The 23,363-nt window shown below is 41.0% G+C and overlaps 1 protein-coding gene across 5 annotated transcripts in view; it reads left to right on the top strand.

The window, feature by feature from the left end:
• The window catches only part of STAG2 (STAG2 cohesin complex component), an 85,924-nt gene that overhangs the window by 39,534 nt on the left and 23,027 nt on the right, over nucleotides 1-23,363 (top strand). For all 5 annotated transcript variants that reach the window (XM_084813799.1, XM_084813803.1, XM_084813802.1 and 2 more), the window contains exons 2-13: nucleotides 52-206; nucleotides 3,034-3,112; nucleotides 4,701-4,862; nucleotides 6,338-6,434; nucleotides 8,162-8,238; nucleotides 11,388-11,592; nucleotides 12,897-13,048; nucleotides 18,666-18,739; nucleotides 19,287-19,410; nucleotides 20,686-20,784; nucleotides 20,873-20,952; nucleotides 23,204-23,311. In XM_084813799.1, the coding sequence (XP_084669925.1) occupies nucleotides 163-206; nucleotides 3,034-3,112; nucleotides 4,701-4,862; nucleotides 6,338-6,434; nucleotides 8,162-8,238; nucleotides 11,388-11,592; nucleotides 12,897-13,048; nucleotides 18,666-18,739; nucleotides 19,287-19,410; nucleotides 20,686-20,784; nucleotides 20,873-20,952; nucleotides 23,204-23,311 (1,301 nt within the window). In that variant the 5' untranslated portion in view covers nucleotides 52-162. The remainder of the gene's footprint in view (nucleotides 1-51; nucleotides 207-3,033; nucleotides 3,113-4,700; nucleotides 4,863-6,337; nucleotides 6,435-8,161; nucleotides 8,239-11,387; nucleotides 11,593-12,896; nucleotides 13,049-18,665; nucleotides 18,740-19,286; nucleotides 19,411-20,685; nucleotides 20,785-20,872; nucleotides 20,953-23,203; nucleotides 23,312-23,363) is intronic.

Genomic DNA, 23,363 nt, shown 5'->3' on the forward strand with positions numbered 1-23,363 from the left:
CAAAATCACCAGGTTTGTAACTTGAGTTAACCTTGGGCTTGTTTTTAACAGGTATAGGCCACTACAAAAAGAGAAGAAAGTGACAACCAAGTACACTTAGCATCTACAACTGCTTTTTGAATGTATTTCTAATACAGTAGTGTTCCAGAAGATGATAAAGAAATGATAGCAGCTCAAGAAGCAACAACTAATTTTGCTCTGCTTCAGTAAGTAACTAAAATTTATTACAAAACCACAAAGCGTATTTTAGCTCTCTTTTTTGCAAATAGTTATGATTGAATGACTATTATATATCTGTCTTAGTTTGTGGTTTAAATTAATACAGAAGCATGGTTTCATCACCAGTGGATGTTGTTATGATGTTGGTTTAAAATGTGCCTGAATGATTTAGCCATTAGTGAAGTTTTGTTGCTATAAGTAATTATGATTTCTTAAGGTATAGTGACTTTTTAAAACTATAGTTGTGTTCCATAAGCAATTCTTTTGAGTTTATATTTTCAGATAATTTTGAGTTCAGTGCAAACGTTCTCAGAAAAGGTGGGCAGTGTAGCTAAGGCAGTATCTTATTTGGGTCAAGTTGGATTGATGAATATGTCCTGTTTCTCTGAGTTCTGTTTTGTTTTTTTAAATCCTTATTTGCTAAAGATGATCAAAGAAATACTCTGGCTGCCCTAATTTGTCCTTTAAGTTATGTTCTCTGTTTGATTTGTTCTCCTGAAATTAATTTGATCTCAGATTAAAGGAAGGGAAACTCTCTCTACAACTTTACTGTGAATTTCCTTTAGTGCCTTATGGACTTCTTTCAAATTGTAGAAAATGTCATCTGTAAAACAGAAGGACATGCCCCTACATGAAAGTATGGTAGTATTGTGAAAAGTGAGACTTTAGGGGGTAAAACAAAACATCCTCTGTCTGACAGCATAGTCCTATGCATGTTTGCTCATAAGTAAGGCCTGTTGAGCTCAGTGGAGCGTACTTCATAGAATGTTTAGGATTGCAGCTTAAGTGAGGTTTTATCTATGAACTGAAATGGATGTATCCTACAACTTGGATGATATTGAATTATCCGGGATCCATATTATTTCTCACTTACAAGAGATATCAAAATAAATTACCCAAATTAAGTGGATACATGCGAATTTCTTTCATTTATATAACTTTTTTCTGGTTGTAGAATTTCATTTTATTGATACAGAATGTGGATTATTTATTTTTTATTTATTTATTTATTAAATTTATTAATCGCCCATCTGACTGGTCACCCAGCCACTCTGGGCGATGTACAACCCACCATAAAACAATTTAAAACAATAAAATTGTACCATAATTTTTTTTTTTTTAAATACCCTAACCCACCCCAAATGCCTGCCTGAACAACCACGTTTTTAATGCACGACGGAAGCTCATTAAAGAGGGGGCATGACGGAGTTCCCTAGGGAGGGAGTTCCACAGAGTGGGGGCCACCACAGAGAAGGCCCTCTCCCTCGTCCCCACCAGTCTAGCTGTCCTGGCTGATGGGACAGAGAGAAGGCCATCTGAGGCTGATCTTGTTAAGCGGCCTGTCTGGTGTTGCTGGAGGTGCTCCTTAAGATAGGCTGGGCCGGAACCATATAGGGTTTTAAAGGTCAAAACCAACACCTTGAATTTGGCCCAGAAAACAACTGGTAACCAGTGCAACTCCTTCAGCACTGGAGTGATGTGATCTCGCCGGCGGCTGCCTTTAATCAGGCGAGCCGCCGCGTTCTGTACCAGCTGCAGCTTCCGAACCGTCTTCAAGGGTAACCCCACGTAGAGCGCATTACAGTAGTCTAAACGAGAGGAGACCAGAGCATGTACTACCGATGGGAGCAGATGGTTGGGAAGGAAGGGGCGCAGCCGCTGTATCAGATGGAGTTGATACAGCGCTGTCCGGCTCACAGCTGACACCTGAGCCTCCATGGACAGCTGGGAGTCCAAAATGACCCCCAGGCTGCGGACCTGGTCTTTCAAGGGTAGCCGTACCCCATTCAACACCAGGTCAGCATCCCCCAGCCTCCTCTTGTCTCCCACCAAAAGTACCTCGGTCTTGTCAGGGTTCAGCTTCATCTTATTCCTCCCCATCCAGCCACTCACCGTCTCCAGACATTTGGACAGGGATTCTACGGCCAACCTTGGTGAAGATTTGAATGAGAGGTAGAGCTGCGTGTCATCCGCATATTGATGACACTGCACCCCAAACCTCCTGATGATAGCCCCCAGCGGCTTCACATAGATGTTAAATAGCATCGGGGAGAGGATGGAACCCTGTGGCACCCCATAAGTAAGTGGCCACAGGTCCGAAACCTCCTCTCCCAGTGCTACCCTCTGGTACCTGCCGGAGAGGAAGGACCGGAACCACTGCAGTACAGTGTCTCCAATGCCCAACCCCTCCAGGGGGTTAATAATTATTATTAATTAATATATTAATATTAATATATTAATATTATTTTAATATGTCCACAGACCTTTTTCTTTACAAGAACAAAATTGTTTCAGAATTTGACAGGCAGTGCAAACATGTTTTAAGTTCTCTTTTTCCCCTGTGGTCTGCAAGTTCTGTGCTATATGAGCTGAATGCAGATAAATGTTTTCTCCTTTTTCTACCTTTCCTCCATTTTTTATTGTTGGTGGCTCCTAAAAGGGAATTAGTGATATATAAGTTACCGAAGTACCAGATTGAAGTGTGTGGATATGAGCATTGCTATATTAAACATTCCTCATATTCTTGTCACATATTAAAATTTCGCAGCTGGGAGTGAGGAAGAGGAAATATTTTTGATCACATATTAGCATTCAGAGTTAGCTAGTTTCCGTTGTCATCATTCTACCTGGGGTATGCTACCATATTCTGAGACCAGCCCTGTACCTCCTGTTCATATTGGAATAAATGTTCCAGGGAGCTCAATTTGTTTCGAGTGCACTGTTTTGTATCAAAGCAATAGTGTAGTTGTCTCAAATAAAATAGTTTTTAAATAAAGCAATTCTGATCAAGGATGTAAAAATATGTCTTTTCAGGGAGTCTGAAACACATTTTTCTTCAGATACTGACTTTGAAGATATTGAAGGAAAAAATCAGAAACCAGGAAAAGGAAAGGTATGTATATTTGGCATTCTCAGTCTTCATAATGAATAACACTGGTGGTGATAAAGTATTTAATCTTTTATATATTTTATTTTTAAAAAATCTATGCTGTAGTCTGTGACTGCGATGTGAAGAGGCTTGGTGTAGTAATGGGGGTGGGGAGTGGACCCAGGATCTGCCTTCCATGAGAGGAAGGAATCTCATCTCAATTTTGAGGGGATCCTTCTTCTTCAACACAGCTCACCTCATTCAGCAGTGTCTCATGAGGCTGTGTAGCATTTTCAGAGGGCTGGAAGGGTTGCTGTGGGAAGGAGGGGATGGCAAAATTCACTTCTAACAGTGCAGTTCATCCAGGGGGCCATCTAAATGGAATTGCTTTGTAAAGCGATTTGGGCGAAATCCACATTTTGGGGGGGCGAATATTTTTCGATTTGGGCAAAATCCGCACATACACAGGCACATTTCTGAGGCGGGCAGGCAGCCTCTGCCACTGGAGACTGAGCAGGCACTGAGAGCAGAGAGTGCAGAGCTGGGGAAAAGGGAGAGCGACTAGCATGTAGTCTTTGATGTATATTAACTGCCCATTCAACAGGCTCCTGCCCCCTCCCCCCAACACAGGCTCAGTGAAGTGCTTCTGAGTACATGTTTAGGAAAACATCCACCCTTTCTCAGCTGCACAGCTTCAAATCAACAGGCTTCCACCATTTCTCAGCTGTACTCCTTTGTAGCTGCACAGCTTCAAAACAGCAGAGCTGGCTCCCTCGCCACCACTCCCATGCTGAATGTCTATTTAAAGTTAGAGGCAGTGATGTGGAACTGAACTTAATGAGTTACTTCCAGGTAGACATGTTTACCCCTCTGCTCTCCCCCCACCCCTGTCCCATGCCGCTTTCCCTTCCGCCAATCAGCCTGTGTGGAAGCCAGCTGAGGAGCACACGGACTCCCATGCTGCAGTGAAGCTGCTGTGATGGGAAAATCCATCACAAAATGAGTGAAAAAACCACGGATTTAGGGCAAGAAATGCCAGGCTAGCTATGGGAAGCAGCATGTGTCATCTGCCATGATTGACTTGGGGGTGGAGTAGAACTGGAGTAAAAGCGCCATATAGATGTGGCTCAGCATTAATCGGGATCCAACCCAGAAGTATGGTGGGGGGGGGGGGTGCTGATTTTTTTCTTCGGATGAAAGCTCTTTTCACTGAACGGAATTAAGGTTCTGCATATCCCAGATCTTTAAAGGCACTTTTGCTGGGAAAGGGCTGCTACTACAATGAGAAGGCCAAAAAGCTGTTATATTTATTTGTATATATTTATTTACCACTGAACATTAAAAAAATACCACAGCAGTGTACAACATTAAAAGGACAAAAATAGGGCGTGTAATCCTTTCTGTCTTAGCTTTTGTGTTTAAACTTTGATTTCAACAAATGCACACTGCCAAACTACACATTTGCGAAAACAGAATTTTAGTAAGTTAGAATATTAACAATAAAAAAGTAAATAGCAATATTAAAACTCTAGTAAAGCATCATGTATAAATGGTACCTTTATTACACCTCATAATTTGCTAATGAATATCGTTACTTTTTATATTTATATAGACCTGTAAAAAGGGAAAAAAGGGTACAGGAGAGAAGGGGAAAGTTGGAAACGGAGGAGGGAAGCCTAGTGGTCCTAATCGAATGAATGGGCATCACCAGCAGAATGGTGTGGAAAACATGATGCTGTTTGAAGTTGTTAAAATGGGCAAGAGCGCTATGCAGGTACATTACTTTTTATGCAATTGAAAATGGATGTTGAAGTAGTGTAAATAAATGGCTGCAAAATGTCTTTATCACCTCTAAAATCGAAACTGTCAGAAGAGTTGTCCACTCATGCACATCCTTGATGCTAAATTTAAAATGTATATCTACTTTGTGTGACTGTGAACGGAACATAGTATTATAAAGGAATTAATAAAATAATGTATTGCTTGCATTTGGACATAATACTATGGTTTGGCGCTATGAAAATGAGCTGCAACGAGTGTGTTTATGTGCTCCCCTCTCCTCTGGTTTTGCCCATGAGGAGATCGGAAGCTTCCACTTCAGTTTTAGATTAACTTCAGTTTAGAGTGTCATCTGAATCCTTAACTGTGGTTAATCTTAATTCATTGGTTGAAAGAAGCCAACTTCATAAACTACGGTTTGAAGTTGGCTTGTTTGAACAAACAGTAGTTAAGATTGCACACAGTTTGTCTGGGGTCAAATGTCACAACAAGTTGGAGTTAATCTAAAATGGAAACAAAAGCTTCTCCACTCTTCCTTTATGAGGGTGCCACCCCAAGGCTTGCTGCAATTTGTTTCTGTAACTCTAAACCATGGTACTGTATTGTCCTCTTAAGAAATCAGCTTATGAAGCAAATCCTATCACTATTGGAAGAATGATTTAGACTTAATTTCTAAATTCTAAATTTTAGTACTGGTAGAAAAAAACTAGTATTTATATATACTAAATAATTTTTAATCATTTTTAAAATATATCAAAGGTCTTGCATGCCAATATACTTTAAATGGTCACATGTTGACCATGGCAAAGGCCTTTTTGAAATACACTTGCAGTCCAATCCCATACACATTTGTTTGAATGCCCAACTCAGATCAATGAGACTTTGGCTAGAAGTAAGTGAGCATATGATTACAGTGTTACTTAAGAGTTCTGATTTTTTGGTAATGGAAATAAGGTTGATTTGTGTCTAGATAATGGGTTGGATCCAAAGATATCATTCAGCTAATAGAAACGCTCCTTATGAGAGTTGAAAGGCACCTTCAAGCCTATTCTTTTATTCATCAGTTCTACAGGCTCTCCTCTAGCTGTGAGAGTTGTTTACTTGATTTTCAAAATTACCTCCTCTCTCACCAGTTGAAGCTGCTTGCAAACGAATTGTAATAATCTCTTGTGTGCACAAGCATTTAGATTTCCCTATTGCACCTAGCTCTTACCTACCAAGTGAAGTAGTAACCTTTTTTGTTATGTTTAATTACAATATCTTTTTGCTTGGGAAAAACTAGAATTAAATTTCTGGTTCCTGATAACAATTTTTGAGAGTTGAAAGAAAAGTAGAAACTTAATACTCAACATACATTTTAGACTAAGTGGTTCAGGAAGCTTGATAAACAGATGAGAATTTGGGGGGGGGGGTGTCCATCCTGAAAAGGTACGAAGTAACGTACTTAAAATACTTCATTATTTTTCCTAGTCTGTGGTGGATGACTGGATAGAATCCTATAAACATGACAGGGATATAGCGCTTCTTGATCTCATCAACTTCTTTATTCAGTGTTCAGGATGCAAAGGTAAGATGTGTACTTTTGGAAGTGCAGCTTACTTCTATACACACCTGAAACATTCTCATTCCTCCCCATAGCAGACGGCTTCTTTGTCCTCCCTACCACAGGTGGGGCTCCCCTTCTTCAGTATCCCACTGCTTTTGCAACTCACTTGCCATCTCTCTTTTTTTTTTTCATTTCATAGTTTTGATTCTGAATTAAGGATGATGCAAACTAGGGTTTGGCATGAGTCTGAATTAAGCTAAGCACTATTCAGGTATTTTGTACCAGAAAAGAGCAAACATGCAAGGAGAAGGAGCACTCCAGCCCCACCTGCCTCCTTTCATTGTTTCCACTGCCTTGTACTTGTGGAGGGTGACGGTCTGAAGCGGAAAACCTCCTGTATCTGTAGATTTTCCAGCATTCTAGCTCACATGGAGAGCCTCCATGGATATAAGAGGCTCTCCTTTTCAGACTGTTACCTTCCACATGAGTACAAGGCAACAGAAATGGGAGGGGGTGGACGGGGCAGGAATGCTCCCTCTCCTCACATGTTTGCTCTATTTGGGTACAGAACATTTGAATAGGGCTCTAGTGTTTTGTGATTGGGTACAATATTATATCCAGGTCTAATTTTTGAATTAGACAGTATCTAGTCCATCCCACCTCCAGTGACATTACAAATCTCATCACAGTTGCCACTAAAAAAGCAAACTGAGCAGAATTTATTAGTTTTGAATATTGGAATATTTATTTTTGGAGTGTCTCTTATTAATTTCAGGCAGGTGGAGGAGTCATGCCATAAGTCAGACCCAACATACATGTTTGGGGTTAGCTACTAACCCCAAACTAATGAGTAGCTACTGAGTACCAGTTGCTCCCCTCTTTCCAATCAAGAGGCACAGGAGAGAGTTCATAGGAGATGCAGGTGTCAATTCAGATTTGCTGGATGGGGGTCTCAGAAATACTGGCTTGGAAATGTTTGAATGGTGGGGGAAAATTTGAAGGATAAAGTAATTCTGGTATCCATAAGAAATTTGAGCAAGTAGACAGTTAAACTTTAGAAACACTTGCTTTCAAGATTTGTGAAAAATGGCTTCAATAAACTCTTCACTCTTCCCCCACCCGCTACCCCCCAGGTTTTGTTTTAAGTGATGAGGTAGAAAGAATGGAATAGCTTTCTGCATTTTCAGTTTTATGTTAAATGCTAATCCTTTGAAAATAGGCCCAGTTCACACATAATGATTTCTGTCCAATAAGCCATGGTTTATTAGACTGAGAGCAAGCCTTGTGTTTGCATGCTCTCTCATCCCTTCTCTTGCATGCCACAGTTGCAAACACCTGGGGTTTGTTAAACCACGGCTTCTCATTACATCCAATCCAAGAAACTGGTTTAATCTCATACTACAGACCTGGATCGGGCATGCATGTGTATGCCATATTTCATGATTGTGCTGGTGTTTGTTTATTTAAAATATTTCTACAATGGCTTTCCAAAGGTTGAGCGGGTGCACAATAAAGCATATAAAAATTCTAGAAAATGCTAGCTGCCCTCCATATAACAGCTTGCATGGTGGTGTCTAAAACACCCTGTAAAACAGAACTTAACATAATTCTTCATATACACACATATTTCAAACATTAAGTGACAGATTTCAATCTACAGCGTTCCTACATAATTGATATAGAAGTTTTTTTGCACATGCTATGTGTGAGATATTTTATGGTATTAATTCACTATCTGTAACTTGTAGGGGTTGTAACAGCAGAGATGTTTCGACATATGCAAAATTCCGAAATAATTCGAAAAATGACTGAAGAATTTGATGAGGTAAAATGCATCAAACTAAAGTTTTTCTAAAATGTTTAGAAAAATGGCATACATTTGTAAAATACACCAAGTCATGTTGTAGGATTTAAATGTTTGTGGTGATATATTTAAGATCTTGAATTGTTTGAAGAAATGTAGTAACATAGTGGGGTTGGGAAGTTAATAGCTATAAACCAGTGGTGGGAAACGTGTGGCCCTCCAGATGTTTTGGCCTACAATTCCCACCAGCCCTAGCCAACACACCCAAAGGTAAAGCATGATGGGATTTTTAGGCCAAAACATCTGGAGGGTCACAGGTTGCAAAGGTGTAATATAAACAGTGCAAATGGACTTTCAGTTAGAACACGTAGATATCTGACATTAGCATATCTCTTTTGAAGGATGGTTATGTTTTAATGGGAGCAATGACGCAAGAAATATTGGGCATGAGTAGAAGTGGTCTGAAGAACTTGTAAGAAGTCAGGCCCCAACCCATAATAAAACATTTGATCTGAAATAGAATGTGCTCTTCAAATGTTAAATAGTTCATTAATGGGGAAAATAGATTACTAAATTGGGATAAATTAATCTTAACCCAGTGCTCTGTTAAAGGTCCTTATAGATCATGACGTTATTAGATTTAATATTGTATTTGATGCCTAACTTTAGCAATAATATACTATCAAGGGCTGTCCTTGAAGAGCATTTGGAAACTTGAACTGGTGCAAAACACAGTGTCCAAAACACAGATGTAAGACTTATGTTGGTCTTACGTCAGTTGCAACAGTTTCCTATTCATTTCTGGGGTCAATTCAAGGTGCTGTTTCTTGCCTATAAAGCCCCAAATGATTTAGGACCAGAATACCTGACAGACTACCTCCTCCCCTACAAACCTGGCCATAGGTGATGATCATCTTCAGAGGTCTGCTTTTTGTCCCACCACCTAAGAGGTTCAGATGGTAGGAACTTGAGACAGAGTCTTCTCTGTTGCAGTACCCCGGTTATAGAATTCCCTCCTGAAAGTAGTTAGACTAGTTCCATCCCTAATGGTTTTTAGGTGGGCAATAAAAATGTTTTTATTCCACATGCTTTTGTTGTTGTTCAGTCGTTAAGTCGTGTCCGACTCTTCATGACCCCATGGACCATAGCATGCCAGGACTTCCTGTCCTCCGCTCTTTCCCGGAGTGTGCTCAAATTCATATTCATTGCATCGGTGATGCTATCTAGCCATCTCATTCTCTGCCGTCCCCTTCTCCTTTTGCCTTCAATCTTTCCCAGCATCAGGGTCTATTCCAGGGAGTTTTCTCTTCACATTAGGTGGCCAAAATATTTGAGCTTCAGCTTCAGTATCTGTCCTTCCAATGAGCACTCAGGGTTGATTTCCTTTAGGATGGACTGATTTGACCTCCTTGCAGTCCAGGGGACTCATAAGAGTCTTCTCTAGCACCACAGTTCAAAAGCATCAGTTCTTCGGCGCTCAGCCTTCCATACAGTCCAGCTCTCACAGCCATATGTTGCTACTGGGAAAACCATAGCTTTGATTAGACGGACCTTTGTCGGCAAGGTGATGTCTCTGCTTCTTACTATGCTGTCTAGATTTGCCATAGCTTTCCTCCCAAGGAGCAAACGTCTTTTAATTTCATGGCAACAGTCACCATCTGCGGGTGATCTTGGAGCCCAAGAAAATAAAATCTGTCACTGCTTCCACTTCTTTCCCTTCTATATGCCAGGAAGTGATGGGGCCAGATGCCATGATCTTAGTTTTTTGAATGCCGAGTTTCAAACCAGCTTTTGCACTCTCCACTTTCACCCTCAACAAGAGGCTCTTTAGATCCTCTTCGTTTTCCGCCATTAGGGTGGTATCGTCTGCGTATCTGAGGTTGTTGATAATTCTCCTGGCAATTTTAATTCCGACCTGTGATTCATCGAACCCGGCATTTCTCATGATATACTCTGCATATAAATTAAATAGAGTGACAATATACAGCCTTGTTGTACTCCTTTCCCAATTTTGAACCAATCAGTTGTTCCATGTCCGGTTCTTACTGTTGCTTTTAACGGTGTTTGATTGGAGCGTTGAAGTCTTCATTTCTCTGCTTTCTTTGGGTTGTATTGAGTGGTGTCATTTTGCTGTTTCATCAGCAGAATTGGGAGGGGGCGATTCACCCATGTCTCCCCACATGCCCTGAAAATCTGCTCCAGGGGGCTGGCTGCGAGACTCTCCAGAGCAGATTTTCAGGTGGCACGGAAGGGTGCAGCAGGAGGAGAGAGTAGAAAGTCCACTAGCATGAAATTGGGTTTAGTCCTTTACTTTTAATCGTTGCTCTTAATCTAGAAATACTCTTACAAGTAAAACAATAAGGACATGGAATATTTGAGCAATATTTAATAATCTGGTAACTCATATATATGTCATTCTGCTGTTTATGTGTAGAAATGTTGCAGTTATAGAAATGTTGCATTCATGTTTTTTCAAGACTATTTCCAACTGCTTGCCTTTAAAGGATCTAGCAGTATTTCCTAGTACAGTGGTACTAAAACTGCTATATACATGAGCCATAATCTGATTTGAAGAAGTTATAAATTTATGCCTCGAGGGAGAGTTCCTCTCCAAAGGTGTGCTCTAAACAGGTACCTTTTCAGGAGCTAAAGAGGACAAATTAACACAGTTTGCTTGTGCGGGAAACTGGATGTCCCACTGACTTCTTGTAATTTATATAAAAACTGCTTTATTTTGTAAAAGGCCAGTTTCCTTTTAAAAACTACTTTTCAATATCTCTGGATTATGTGGCTTTCTTAAAATAACCTCTTTCCCCAAGACTATTCCAGAGTAATTACTATAATTCTTACATGTGCAAATACACCTGCTGCCTTGTGAGTTTTGGTTCTGCAACATTTTTTTATGTACATGGCACAAGCAGAACTATTGGCTTCACTACGTAGGGCAAATAAAATCTGGGATCTCTTCTTTACTGAAAACAATAATAAAAGAAGGATGAAAAATATCCAAGAAGGGGTTGTGAAAAACATCACCTGGGTGTTGAAGAATGTTCAAATATATAAGATGTCTCCTGATATTTTAGTTCCTCAAGTCATCTAAATGTAATGGTCCTATATTTTAAAATGAAATAATTTTATTGCTGCTAATATATACATATTTTGTATTCTAGGATAGTGGGGATTATCCACTTACCATGGCTGGTCCCCAGTGGAAGAAATTTAAGTCAAGCTTTTGTGAGTTCATTGGAGTATTGGTCCGGCAGTGTCAGTATAGTATCATATATGATGAATATATGATGGACACAGTCATTTCGCTACTTACAGGACTATCAGACTCTCAAGTCAGGGCATTTCGACATACTAGCACACTGGCAGGTAAACATTCATTATTAGTATTCATTTTATTTTTAATTTTCAAAGGCATCCTATTGTAATAAATAATAGTAAGTATTTATGTTCTTCTATATTTTATTGAATTTGGAAGGAATGTGATTTAGAAGGCTGGGATAAGCCAAAATGGGAACATTGTTGTTGGTATAGAACAAGTTTCGGTGTCTAAGACCCTGTTCCCCTTCCTTAATGTGGGAATAATCCCAGTCAGAACCTGACCACATACTGAGATAATCTTCAGAGGTCCTTCTCCAGGAGCCCAGGAAAGTGGCAATTGGCGTGAGGGACTTTTAGGATGTGATGCCTTGTCTCTGGAATGCTCTTCCCAAGGAGGCTTGCTTAGCAACCATTCCAGTGTCTTCTCGGTATCAGGCAAAGATCATTTTTAAAATATCATTTGAATTGGTTTACTTTGCTGTTGCTATCCTATGCTATTATTGTGTCTGCAGTTTTAATGGCTGGATCCAAATCCAACTTAATCCCTTGATATAATTGGGATGCAAGTGTTGATTACCTTAGTCTGGATCCAACCCAGTGTATTTCCTCGGTTATTTTTGATATGTTAATTTATTGTTTTAGCTATTTAATATCACTTGATAGCTGTCTTGGGAGTAGAAATACTGAATAGTGAATGACTCTTTAATAAAAGAACCATGAGTTGGACAGCTACTTGCACTGTTCTACAAATGCTTGTGGAAGATCTTGCACGCAACTTTGCGTAATGCTATAGTAAGTGGATTCTGTAGCAGTTCTTATATTTCCTCTTGCATGTGAGGTTGCACAAACCCTTGTGCAAGCAGCAGAACATTTTTAGATTTAGTTTCCATTTTCTTGCACAAGGCTATACTGTGAGGTGTAAAGCTGCTTTTCAGTGAATGGCAGCTGCTTTACACAAGTGGGAGGACACATTTTGATCCATCCCAATGATTGTACAATGAGAGCATATGAAAAGTCTATATAAATTCTTCATAAGCTTGTTCTGTAATCATTCTTACTGATTTATACTTCATTTGTTTTTATCATTTTCAGCTAACCCTCCTGTGATAGGTTGGTAGATATAAAGAACCCAGTCAAGGCAGTAGTCTCTCAAGCCCAATATTGTCTGGGTGTAAACAGCTTTCACATTTTTAAATTAAGCATTCAAAACCTCTTAATGTTGAACAGTTTGTTTTCATTGTATTAGGGTGGTTTCATTTCCATGTTTCTCATGTCATTTATCAGCCTCATTAATTTCTTTTTTATAAAAAAAAATCACGTAATATGGCACTTTCTCTCTTGGTACTTTTTAGCTATGAAACTGATGACTGCATTAGTGAATGTGGCATTAAATCTGAGCATTAATATGGACAATACACAACGACAGTATGAAGCAGAACGAAATAAAATAATTGGAAAACGAGCTAATGATAGACTGGAACTCCTGCTACAAAAAAGGAAGGAGGTTAGAGCCTTTGTCAGCTACTTTAGTTGTTGTTGGATAAGTGAGGCAACTAGGAGAATCATGTTTGCTGAAAATTAGTTTTGAAAAAAAAATTACATAATGTACATTCTAATTGATATGTGAAATATTTAAAACATTTTACTGAATGTGTTTCTGTATGTTTCGATTCAAAAGGAGGTATGCTGTTAGTTGAATGTAAAATTCACCCTGTCATTTTTTAGCCATCAAGACAAGTTGATACATATTGACGTAGTTTGCTCATGACACCAATTCCTGGGTTAAACAACCGAGGAATTGACATGGCCATGTGGGAGCCAGAACACTCATGCTCACAAACAACCCATGGCTTGTTAACCATGGGTTGTTTGGGAGTGTGAAATAGCCATTGACCTGGTTTGCATGATCAAACAATCCATAGTTTATTAACCATAGATCGTTCGAGAGCATGTGGGCATGAGCGTACTGGCTCCCGACCGTTTGCCTCTTCTCGTGCACTAAACAACCCAGGGTCACTCCTGTTCCTGGGTTGTTCTCTGTGATGTGTAGAAATATGAGTTGTTGAGGGTGAAACAGTCCAGAGTTTGAACCCAAGAAGAAACCATGGGTTCAAATTCTGGGTTGTTTCTCCCTCAACAACCCAGAGTCCTGGGTTTGCATATCATGGGTAAGGACCCAGAGGCATACCTGAGTTGTTCAGTGCACTGGAAGTGGGGAAGTGGTCAGGAGCTAGCTTGCTCACTCCTGTGTGCTCCCAAATAACCCAGGGTTAACAAACCATGGGTTGTTTAATTGTGCGAACTGGGTCGTTGAAAGCCTCAGATCCAAAAGAAATAGAAATGCAACAGTGATTATTTTACTAAGAAGAAATTTTCTTTACTAAGGCTACAGCATTATTTTAAAACCTTCTGCAGCATGAATACTGTAGATAGGTAACTTTTCCAACCTGTGCATTTCCTAGTTGGCTACAAAGGGCATTCATTCCTTCTCTAATTCTTTCTCTTGTGGGTGACCTCACTTGGCTAAGAACTTTTGGGAGCCAGTTAAAGTGACTCTTCTTTGTGGTCTCTGTGCATTACACACACATAGGTTTTGTGCCTGTGCAGGACATGGTCTGGAACATTCTAGAGCAGGAGCTTGAAGGTGGGAATCCCCACTCTACCCTCAGTGTACATGTCCAGGATGTGGCTCCTGCCTTCTCACCTAGTTTCTTTTCAGCTGCCAGAGTGGACACCTTGATTAGGAGCATTCTCTGTGATTCTCAGTTTTCTAAGAATTTTGAACTATTTTATTTTGCTCTATTTTCTTTTTCTTTGTCACGAATCCCACAATTACATGCCCACCCTGGCTATCTTGAAACCATCCCCCATGGAACCATGACTCAGCATTCAAACATACGCAGTACTGACCCTTGTACTGGTGCTCCCTTCAGCTCCTGTGACCATGGTGTTCCTGCCTTCCTTTACCGTGGCTCTCACATTAATCACTATTTAGTCTTTGGTCTCAGTTCTGGGACTGACCTTGGCTCTGAGTACTTCATTCTCATCCCTACCATCAGCAAGTTCTACAGCCCACATCATGCAACCACCTGCTCCTTCAGTCATCTCTGCCACAACATTTCCAGATGGAAACACCTATAAGTCTGGCTCAGTTTCCATGTTATCAACTCCATTTGTATCTTCTGTGGACCTGATTATCTGTGATCTGGGCTCAGAATCTCCTGTTGAAGACTCTCAAGTCAACATGGAGCAGTCCCTCCATATGGCAACAATGTTGGGCCTCAAGGTGAAGGGATTCAAGGCACTAATTAAGGAACCCGTGTTCCAGTATGTGCACGCAGGCACCTACAGCCCAGTGGCCATCCCCATGTTGCCTGTTTTAGTACAAGCAACTAAGGGCTCATGAGCAAAACAGTCCTCCATGGCACCCACAGCCAAGCATCTCGAGAACATGTAACATATGCAGGAAGACGACTGTGAGTTTATATTTTGAGACTTGGAAGGCAATTCCATTATATTGGAGGCTGCCCAAAGCAAATATATGGAGGGGAAAAAAAACACATTCTGCCCCTGGCAACAGTGAAGGTTGGAAACTTGACTCCACCAGTCAGTAATTTCATTCCACTTCAGCCTTGGTCCTATGAATGGTCAGCTACCATGCCTGCAAAGTGCATTGCCATTTCTTTCTCTGGACAAAACGATCCCCCATCTTCGAGCAAGAAGGAGCTCACCAAGATCTTTCAGTCTTAAACCTGTCGCCTGTCTCAACAGCAAATTAACACCTCTTGCCACATGTTGTTGTTCAGTCGTGTCCGACTCTTCGTGACCCCATGGACCATAGCACGCCAGGCCTTCCTGTCCTGCGCTCTCTCCTAGAGTGTGCTCAAGTTCATATTCATTGCATCGGTGATGCTATCTAGCCATCTAATCCTCTGCCGTCCCCTTCTCCTTTTGCCTTCAGTCTTTCCCAGCATCTAATCCTCTGCCGTCCCCTTCTCCTTTTGCCTTCAGTCTTTTCCAGAGAGTTTTCTCTTCACATTAGGTGGCCAAAATATTTGAGCTTCAGCTTCAGTATCCGTCCTTCCAATGAGCACTCAGGGTTGATTTCCTTTAGTATTGACTGATTTGACCTCCTTGCAGATTGCAGTTCAAAATCGATGGCTGGTGCTGTAGCGTTATGTAGACATGCCTGGCTCTGCTCACCTGGGCTAACCAAACAATCCTGTACTTGGGAAGAGGATCTACCCTTTGATGGGGAGGGCCTATTCAACTCTTAAAATAGATGACTCCCTAGACCAAGTTCAGAAGTTTAGGACCACCCGGAAGATGGGCCTGGGATACCAACAGCCTTTTTTTCTCCAGAGCCCACCCATGGTACAGAAGCTTGTCCAGTCACAGAGCTGCCATTTCACCAGTGGGGTCCCAACAAAAACAGGCTTCATACACACCTAGATACCGTTCTTCCTCAACCTGTCTCTTCATCTACATGTTCCCTCCCATCCTGCTACTGACCAAGGTCATCATGAAAATCAGACGAGACAAAAACACGGACACCATTCTCATTATCCCATGGTAGCCAAAACAGCCTTGGTTCCCAGCCTTTCTTCTCTTGTCCCACTGCTGCTACTGAAAGCTGCCCCAGTCATCCAGTCTCCTGTTCCATACCAAGAGGAACAGCCAACTCCTGGACTTTCCTGTCCTGAACCAAATGGCATTGCACATTCATCCTCTCTAAACCTTCCCCTCAACAGAATACAAATGTGGCCTGGGGTGTGGGGGAGGTAGAAAACCTCTAGGAGGTAGAAAAATCCACACACAATTCATACCCGGATAAGTAGTCCTGCTTTGCTGCATTTGTTGTAGGGGGTGACCCTGTTCACTGTTTGATTCAACTGTTTCTGCGTCTCCTCTTACACCTGAAAACTTTAAGACCTGCCCTTTTCTCCCTGAAGGTATACCTGCCAACCATTTTGTCAAGAGGTTCCCAAAAGGTTTACACAACCTCTATCCTCCTTTACTACCGAAAGCCCCAGCTTAGAACCTCTCTATGGTGTTTATGAGATTGAGAAGCAAACCCTTTGAACCCTTAGCCACTGCTAAGGTTTCATATTATTGACACTAAAGACCATCTTTCTGTTGAGCAGGAGAAGTTGCTGCCCTGCACATGGCCCTTCTATACTTTCATAAGGATAACATGGTGCTTCACCTGGATGCAATGTTTTTTCTTAAGATGGTGTCCCCATTTCACCTGGGCCAGGATATTGTCCTCCCCACATTCTGCGAAGATGGCTCTTCATTCCTTGGATGTTCAACATGCACTGGCTTTCCACGTGAACCACCATACTTCCTTCTGGAAGTTGCAATGCCTTTTTGTCTGCTACCAGGGTCCTTGGAGGAGTTTTCCCATCTTGTCTTCAGTGCCTCGCTAAATGAATCACTGAAACAATTTCTCTTTGCTTCGAACTGATGAAGCTACCATCTCTCGAGCCACTACAGACACACTTGGTGGGAGCAGTTGGTACATCTATGGCTCTATCACATGGAGTACCTCTCCATGAACTGTTCTGAGCAGCAATGTGGTCTACTCCATCCATGTTTGTATGGTATTACCACCTGGATGTTTGGTCTAAGCAAGATACATCCTTTGGCTGGACCATCCTTTATTCACACAACCTGCCCTACACCCCCGCACAGGAGTAATTTTTTTGCTTGGTTTCTTCCCATTGGCCACTGCATTGGCCTTGGGAACTGAGTGAGAAGGCAGAAGCCACAGCCTGGACATGCACAGAGACGACAGGGTGGGGCATTCACCTTCAAGTTCCTTAACTCTATAGCATTCTGAATGATGCTCTCCAGAGGTGCAGAACCCATATGTGTGTGAATGCACAGATGACTGCTTGAAAAACCACAGTAATAGGTGAGCAGGCAGTTCTTCCCTTGCACCACACCTCAGGACTAACTAAGGCCAGGTAAAGATTCCCTCCAAGTTGACTTTCTGTTGGAGCTGGGCCCAAAGAAGCTCTTAACTGAACCAGCGGCTGTTTAATCCCCCCCCTCCTTTCCCATATGGGAAGGTGTCCAAAGTATGCCTCCCCCTTCCACTCTTCAGGCTTCTGTCCAGTTGTATAGACTAGATGACTAGGGGCTTCTGTGCGTGCTCAGAAAAGTGAGTATACTGAAAGTATGGTGGGCCATCAGTCCACCAATGTGCATAAGTTTTGCATTGCTTAAATGCAATGTATCCTCCAGTAGGTACACACTTGTAAACTTATCTTCTGGCTTCGGTGTTTAATTATTGTAATTATAAACATTAATAGTTTTAAGATAATTTTGGGACTTCTTTTCATTGTAACACATAAGCAGCAATTGCTTACCACAAGTGCATACTTTTAAAATAATTTTCGCAATGCTATGTTCAAGTCAGTATCATGATGTATGGCAGGGGTCTCCAACCGTTTTGGGCCAGTGGACACATTATGATTAAGAAAGGATTGTGGGCATCACCAATCACCCACCCCACACAGAATACAAACACACACACACACATACACACACAAAACACTCCTGTACTGCCCTCCTTGCACTCCTCCAACCTCTGTGCTGCCCCCATGGCTCCCATCCCCAGCATATCATGCAGCAGCGGTGGTGGTGCGGATGTCACTCTTGTGTTGCTTTTCCTTTTGGGGCTGCCAGGAATGCTTTACAGCATAGCACTGGCTTCCAGCACTGCCATCTTTACTTGCTGAGAATGCCTCTGGGTCCACCCACATATGAGGCCTAGAGGCATTCATGGGAAATGAAGGTGGCAGCTGGAGGCTCTTGCTTCAATTTGAAGCTATCCCAGGTGCTGGGAAGACATTAAAAACACACACAAAATAAAACAATTGGGAGGGGTTGGGTGCCTCATTCGGTTACACTGTCGATCCCTGTTGTATGGTATTTAGACTATCAGATTAAAATGGAGTACATTGCTGTATGGTATGTGCACACTTAAATATTTTGCTGAGTCTCTGCAATCTTAATAACTTTCACCGGGGATAAAATTATTGTCAGTAGTCAAATATTTAAACAAATTATTTATTGCCTGAACATTTCCATTATTTGGCACTTCTGTTTTTCAGCTTCAAGAAAATCAGGATGAAATAGAAAATATGATGAATGCGATTTTTAAAGGTGTATTTGTTCATAGATACCGGTGAGTTCAGTTGCTCAGTTTTATATAACCATTTAGGGCGCAATCCTATTGCAGTAGTTGGCAGCCTCTGAAGTTGGAGGCTGCCACATATCCAATTCAAGGTGGCCGTAGGACGTAGGCTGCCCTGCATTTTTGGCTAGATGGCTGATTTCGGCTGCCTAGCTGCGGCTTCGGGAAGGGGGAGGGAAAGGGGCTGTGTGGCACATAGGAAGCTGCATAAAGTGGCTCCCGCGGTCTCCTACCTGGGACCACCCCCTTTTCGTCATCTCTTTCGTCATTTCTGAGCGTGGAGATGTAGCTGGGATGGAGAGAACTGTGCTGGCTGCAAGGGGGCAGTAACCTCAGTTCCCAGAAACTGAGAAATCCTGTGGCATCTCCAGATAGAGCTGGAAAACTTCCTGCCTGAAAACCTGGAGAGCTGCTGCCAGTCAGCATCAACAGTACAGGGCTACATGGACCAATGGTCTGACTCTGTATAAGGCAGCTTCTTATGTTCCTATTTTCTTCATCACACGTCTGGATTTCTTTACATTTCACCTCATTCCAGGGATGCAATCGCTGAAATAAGAGCAATCTGTATTGAAGAAATTGGGATTTGGATGAAAATGTATAGTGACGCCTTTCTCAATGACAGCTATTTAAAATACGTGGGTTGGACAATGCATGACAAGGTAAGGTGCTGTGTAGGGGTGTACGGATTCCCCACTGTCTGTTCCGGTGGGGAATCTGTTGCAGGGGGGAGGTGATCCGTTCTTCCCCCCGGAATCCTCCAGAGCAGTTCTGCTCCGCTCGGATTCGGGGGGGCGGGGGGCTGGCTTGCGGGCACTTAGCTTCCCTCCTGCCAGCCAGAGCCGTTCTCCTCCTCCCTGTTCCTGCCAATTGCCTTTAAAAAAGGTCTTTTTTGTTGTTGTTTTAAGGCGATCAGAAGGATGCGCCCATAGACTTATACCCATCATGAACTGCTCTATTTTGTGTATAAGTCTATGGGCACATCCTGCTGCTCGCATGTGCCCATAGACGTATACGCAAAATAGAGCGGTGAATCTTGCATATAAGTCTGTGGACACATAGATTTATAAGTGGTTCATGACTCTATTTGCGTGTAAGTCTATGGGCACATCCTCCTGATTGCCTTTTTTTTTCTTTTTAAGACATGGCAATTGGCAGGGGCAGGGAGGAGGCGAACGGCTCTGGCTGGAAGAAGCAGCCGAGTGCCGTTCCACCTCCAGTCCTCCTGGAGCAGAGGTAAGTGGTCATGATCCGCTGCAGATTCCTGAGGCCGGATTCCAAAGAATCCAGCCTCATTTGAATCTGCAGCGGATTTCTCTGACATCCGTAGTGCTGTGTGCTAGTTGCTCCTATTTTTAAAGGTATTCCAAATTAGTAACTGAGAAGATAAAACAACAAAATCAATTTAATATATCTATTTTTTTTTAAATAACATCGATTGGAACCATCTCCTAGTTTTAAATGAAATGGGGAAATGCTGAAGAAAAGTAAAATATATTGCTTTACATTTCAGGAGGAATAAGAGTGAAACATGCCTGACGTATTTTTGAATTCATTGGGAATGATAATGTTTGGTTTATACTTAAGAAGTATTTATTTAACCCCACATTTCACTGGGTGCTGATCTGTTTTTGAGATCAAGTGCCGGTTTTTAACCTTTAAAACTCCTCACAGGTACTTGAGATCATCTGTCTTCAAATGGCCCTTTCCATATACTCTTACTGGGGATAGAGTACATTTGTTCTGATCAGGAGAACTATTGATTAGTGTTTGTTGTTGTAATACAATAATAAAAAACCAAGAACAATGAAAAAACCAGAGTTTTTAATTCTGATACAGATGTAGAGCTATTCAGTCTAATTAATACGGTGTGATATTAAAAGTAATATTTTAAGGTTCCACATGTGTTTGCTATTCTATTTCCTCTTTCTTTTTAGCAAGGGGAAGTAAGACTCAAATGTCTTACAGCTTTGCAAGGGCTGTACTATAATAAAGAACTTAATTCCAAATTGGAACTCTTCACTAGTCGGTTCAAGGTTAGTATTCTCTTTCTTTTAAAATTACATACCAGTTTGCCATTTTTTTAAGTTTCCATTTTACAAATTGTGTTTTTCCTTCCATTAGGATAGAATTGTGTCTATGACTCTTGACAAAGAATATGATGTTGCAGTACAAGCAATAAAACTACTTACTCTTGTTTTACAGTAAGTATTTCAGACTAGTCAGTAATATAAACAAGTGGAGTTAATTTGTACATTTTGTTTACATGTAATATAAAACTTTGAACATGGCACATTTCTTTTATGGTACTTCTTTTCAGAACATAGTATATTTTGAAAGAGTTAAAACTAGATCAAAATGTCCCTTACATATGAGTTTATACTATGTATGTTGCTGAAAGTTCACTTACTTTTGGACAAGCCAAAGTATGATGCCAAGAGGCTCTTTGAGCAGGTTTTCAAGTACTTCGCCACAGCTGCTAGGGCCAGAAATATTTTTCAAAATGAATGTTGAGATTCCTAGTATTCTGTCAACAGCCTAAGTTCTTGTGGACCTTTTTCAGGTATCAATCTCCATGTATATATTTTCTGTAATGAACAGCGGGACAACCAAACTTGAGGTCATCTGAATTCTCTAGCCAAGTGGAAAACTTTGCTGCAGCCTCTGTTTGCCTAAATTTCTGAGTAGCTGCAGACATCAAGCAGTTAGCAGTCACCTGATTTACCCTTGTAAATGAAAGTTTTTATTGCGAATTATAAGAGTTTTTAAAAAGCCATGTCTTGTGGGAGCTTGGCCCATTTCCCACAGTATAAATCATGTTTTGAATATACCCTACTGTATCTGGTAGCTATGGAGAATAGGCGCTCTCTCTCTCTCTCTCTCTCCCCCCAGTCATCAGCTGTATAACCTCAGATGATGGGGACAGGCGGAGGAAGGTCTCAGATGAATAGCAAATTGCACAAAACATTTAGATCAAAACAGTTCTGACATAATATATGTCATAATGGGAAGAGATGTTGCCATTATGATTTGTTATAATATTATAACAAATCATAATGGCAACATCTCTTCCCATACAAGTCTCTGGCAGTTAGTCCGCTCCTAATTTTAAGTGGAGGCAAGATTGACTTTCATTGGGAGCAGGGCTTTTTTGGTAGCAGCCCCAATGCATTGGAACTCTCTTTTGAGAGATCGTTCCACCTTCCTTCTTGCTGCCTTTTTGAAAATGTTTTAAAACTGGTTTTTAAAAATTCAGAAAGCCTTTAGAGATAGCTGGTTAAGATCTTGACTTTCTGTTCTATACCCAATTGTACTGCTGCTTTTTTGTATTCACTGCTGTTTAACTGTTCAATTGTTTGGTGGTTTTCAGTGTGTGTGCGTGTGTGTGCGGGGGTGGTGGTGTTGTAATATTTTATTGGTATTTTTGTTAGGTGGCTTTTTTAAATTTGTGAATTGGCGCAAACTTTTTGGGTTATGAACACCAGTATAAATAAGGGACCTACAGTAAAAGTTGATAGCTAAGTTTGATTCTTCCCTCAGCTGCTTGCATTTGCTCATGGCACTCTATATGGACTGCCATCCCCATGGAAGCTCCACCAAACCTTATGGACCCAGGCAATGATGTTTGCCCAGGCATTTCAACATGTTTTGTTGTACAGCTCTGTTGGACTGCATTGTTTTTATTCTTGTTTCTGTGGTTTTATATTTGCTTTTTAATTATTGATTCTACACTGCCACTCTGGGAATGTTATCCTGAAATGCAGCCTAGAAATCATAATACATAAATAGCTGCTTTGAGTAGGTGATAGCTAGGGAGAGGCTCACCCTGGCACCCTGTCTATGCAACACCTTCCCCAGAGAGACTTGCCTAGTGCCAACATGGGGTATTTTTAGGTGCCAAGTGAAGACTTTTTAAAGAATTCAAGCCTTTAAAATCTTGCTAATTGCTTTGCTTTTATCTGCTGGTTGTTTTTATTATGTGATATATTAACTTTATAAATGGTCCTGGAATCCAAGTCTGGTAAAGGTGGTATGCAAATAGGGCACAAATCAGTTAAATAAATCTTGTCAGGACAAAGTATTTTGTTGTTGTTGTTCTTTAATTGTATGTATTGTGGAAATATTTAGATGCTCATTTCCATTTGGAGTTCTCATACTCTAATTAATCTGAGATTGCGGAGTCACTGATGTAAAGTAATTGGAAAATGTAGTTACACTTACTAGAAAAGACACGTCTATAAATTGTCATGCTAATGCCTTAAATTCAATTGTACATACAAAAAGCAAAACAGATCTAAACTAACTTATGAGCAACCCTAGATAACTAAAATATAACACTTCAAACCAGGAGGATGCTTGTCTTTTATTGCTGACAATAAAAAAGAAGGGCATTTTGAATTTCTTTCCTTATTTCCTCCTTAGTATTCTGGGTGCAATTTTTGTTTGCATTTCTAGGAGTAGTGAAGAAGTTCTGACTGCAGAAGACTGTGAAAATGTCTACCATCTGGTTTACTCAGCTCATCGGCCAGTAGCTGTAGCAGCAGGAGAATTTCTGTATAAAAAGTAAGGAATATTTTGTATAGGTGCCATTTTTGAAATGCATCATACTTGCTGT

This window comes from Heloderma suspectum, chromosome 9 (assembly GCF_057233095.1).
Source record: "Heloderma suspectum isolate Gila_16-S chromosome 9, 16-S_ref, whole genome shotgun sequence".
NCBI classification, from domain to species: Eukaryota; Metazoa; Chordata; class Lepidosauria; order Squamata; family Helodermatidae; genus Heloderma; species Heloderma suspectum.